The sequence below is a fragment of the Dromiciops gliroides genome, chromosome 1, assembly GCF_019393635.1.
Source record: "Dromiciops gliroides isolate mDroGli1 chromosome 1, mDroGli1.pri, whole genome shotgun sequence".
Classification (NCBI taxonomy): domain Eukaryota; kingdom Metazoa; phylum Chordata; class Mammalia; order Microbiotheria; family Microbiotheriidae; genus Dromiciops; species Dromiciops gliroides.
Genome location: NC_057861.1, coordinates 382411726 through 382414521, shown reverse-complemented (window position 1 = coordinate 382414521; position 2796 = coordinate 382411726). Strand labels below are relative to the sequence as shown.

The following is a 2796-nucleotide window of genomic DNA, read 5'->3' as shown; positions in this document are numbered from 1 at the left end:
GCCCACCCAATCCAAAGTACTTCATAATTCAGAGAGCTACACAGGGGGAAGGAGCAATTGGACATATCAGCTAAATGATCACTAGGTGATTTTAGACATACAAAACAGCATGCTTTGCAAATGGTGTGCACGTGGAAAAACTGACATAGCCACTTTTGGACAGGAAATTATAGCATTGCTTAGAGAGGACTGGGGTGGGGGGGAGGTTCTATGCTACAGAACGTTCCCTAGGGGACCAAGTTACTTAGTCTCAAAACTTGAGAAAGCAAAATAAATCTCTCATACTCCTTCTGCTTCTCGATTCCAGGAGCGGCTGCATCCAAACCTGTTTGACCAGGCAATTTGTCGCTCTGAAATATAATCAGCATCTCCTAGACTCACACTGTACTTCATCTGTATTGGTTGGACAGCAAAGAGGAGGTGGAGCAAGCCCTAACAACTCTCCCCCCCCACCCCGTTTTTTTCTCCCTCCACACACCATAAAAATCAGCAGCCAGCATGCATAGCTTCTGACATTCTGCATGATGCCTGCACTTGGTGATAGTTTCTATCCAGCAGCATTTGACATTAACATGCCCACCCTGAGTTTTCTCAGCGAAACCGCGGTTGCTAGGAAAAAATAATTTTGAAAAGGATCGAATAAATAAAGCTTAAGGAAAAGCTCAAGGGAGAAGAGAGGGAAGAAGACGTGAACTGAAGCTCTTTGCAGCTGAGACTAGAACTGATTAAACTTCAGGACTTAAAGTGACAATGCTCCGAACTGTTCCTAAAGAAAACTAGAACTGCACTAAAACTGGGAGACATGGCCCTGAGTGCCAGGACCACCTTCTGACTTGGTACCTTGAGGGACTAGTGAAAAGCCCCTTGGAAGAGACTAGAGGTTTTTAAACCATTTTAGGAGGAGTTTGACTGAGTTCTTTCTAAAATGAACTCCACACACTACTACCATGGAATGCACCCCTCTCTCCACTTCTGGAACCACAGCCATGTCTTGCACAGCAGTACCAATGACTCCCTTGGCAAAGGTTACCTGGACGGGGGTTGCTACGAACAACTTTTTGTCTCTCCTGAGGTGTTTGTCACCCTGGGTATCATCAGCTTGTTGGAGAACATCCTGGTGATCGTGGCAATTGCCAAGAACAAGAATCTCCACTCCCCCATGTACTTCTTCATCTGTAGCTTGGCCGTGGCTGACATGCTGGTGAGCGTCTCCAATGGATCAGAGACTATTGTCATCACCCTGCTAAACAGCACTGACACTGATGCACAAAGTTTCACGGTGAACATCGATAATGTCATTGACTCGGTGATTTGCAGTTCTCTGCTTGCCTCTATTTGCAGCTTGCTCTCTATTGCAGTGGACAGGTACTTTACTATCTTCTATGCTCTGCAATATCATAACATCATGACAGTTAGGAGGGTTGGGATCATCATCACTTGTATTTGGGCAGCTTGCACATTGTCCGGCATTTTGTTTATAATTTACTCAGACAGTAGTGCTGTCATCATCTGTCTCATTAGCATGTTCTTCACCATGCTAGCTCTCATGGCTTCTCTCTATGTCCATATGTTCCTGATGGCCCGTCTTCATATTAAGAGGATTGCAGTTCTCCCTGGCACAGGCACCATCCGCCAAGGGGCCAACATGAAGGGGGCTATTACCCTGACCATCCTGATTGGGGTTTTTGTGGTATGCTGGGCCCCCTTTTTCCTCCACCTGATTTTCTATATCTCATGCCCCCAAAATCCATACTGTGTGTGTTTCATGTCCCACTTCAACTTTTATCTCATCCTCATCATGTGTAATTCTATCATTGATCCCCTTATCTATGCCCTTCGGAGTCAAGAACTGAGGAAAACCTTCAAGGAGATCATCTGTTGTTATACTCTAGGAGGCCCCTGTGATTTATCTGGCAGATATTAAAACACCTCACTGACCTGTACTTAATCCTCCATGGAATTCTCTCAACAGAACCTGGACTGTGTACTTCACAAGCAGCTTTCTGTATTGTATATGACTTGTTCGGTGTATCATTTGTAAAACAAAAACTAAACAAACTGGATTGTGATTTATTTTCAATGTGAAAAAATATGCTAGTCTCTAAGGTTTTTTTGTTTGTTTAAATGCCATAATAACTTTTGAGATGTGAAATGCTAACAATATGCTAATTTCAGCTTCTCTGTGTTTAAAAAAAAAGTACAACCTTATTTAAAACATAATAGTATGCCCTTTGGGGTGTAAAAATTAAAAATAGTTAATTCATGTAACCAATAAAGAATTCATTCTCATCATTGGTGGACTTGTCAATAATTGTTAATCTTTAATTACACAGCATTTTAAAGTATCGATTTGAATGGGTTCTAAAAGGGAAAATATTTTGAAATGTGAGACCACACTGATTAGAAAGATTAACCCGAACAGAAAGAATGAGTGATTTAAGAAAAGCCTTTTCCTTCCACTTTTGCCAAAACAGCAGAACAGTTCATTTTCTTTTTAACAAGCACTCTCTAAATAAGACTACCCAGGAAAAGAGGTAGAAAGAAGTTTTGAGGCCCAAAGCAATGGGCCTTTTTAAAGATGGAAGGGATGCATCTGTGCAAGTACATACTTTCATTTCTTCAACCAAATTGTCTGATTGTGAAGCAGCTATCATTCTGGTCACTGAGTGCTGCTGGGAACATACTCTTTTGTGCTTCTCTTTTGCTTCCAACCATTAAGGAAAGGAGAGACTCTAGTCTCTGATTTTATTTAATGTAGGAGAGTATATACCCTGCAGAGCTGAATGAAAAACAAAG

At 41.8% G+C, this 2796-nt stretch overlaps 1 protein-coding gene across 1 annotated transcript; it reads left to right on the top strand.

Annotated features, from left to right (window-relative positions):
• The first annotated feature begins 515 nt into the window (after positions 1-515).
• MC4R (melanocortin 4 receptor) lies at positions 516-2186 on the top strand. The gene has a single exon (XM_043977098.1). The coding sequence runs from the start codon at positions 926-928 to the stop codon at positions 1922-1924; it is 999 nt and encodes a 332-aa protein (XP_043833033.1). The 5' UTR covers positions 516-925; the 3' UTR covers positions 1925-2186.
• The last annotated feature ends 610 nt before the right edge of the window (positions 2187-2796 follow it).

Excerpts from the sequence above, each read along its gene's own strand:
- MC4R (XM_043977098.1), top strand. The coding sequence starts at position 926 with ATGAACTCCACACACTACTACCATGGAATGCACCCCTCTCTCCACTTC.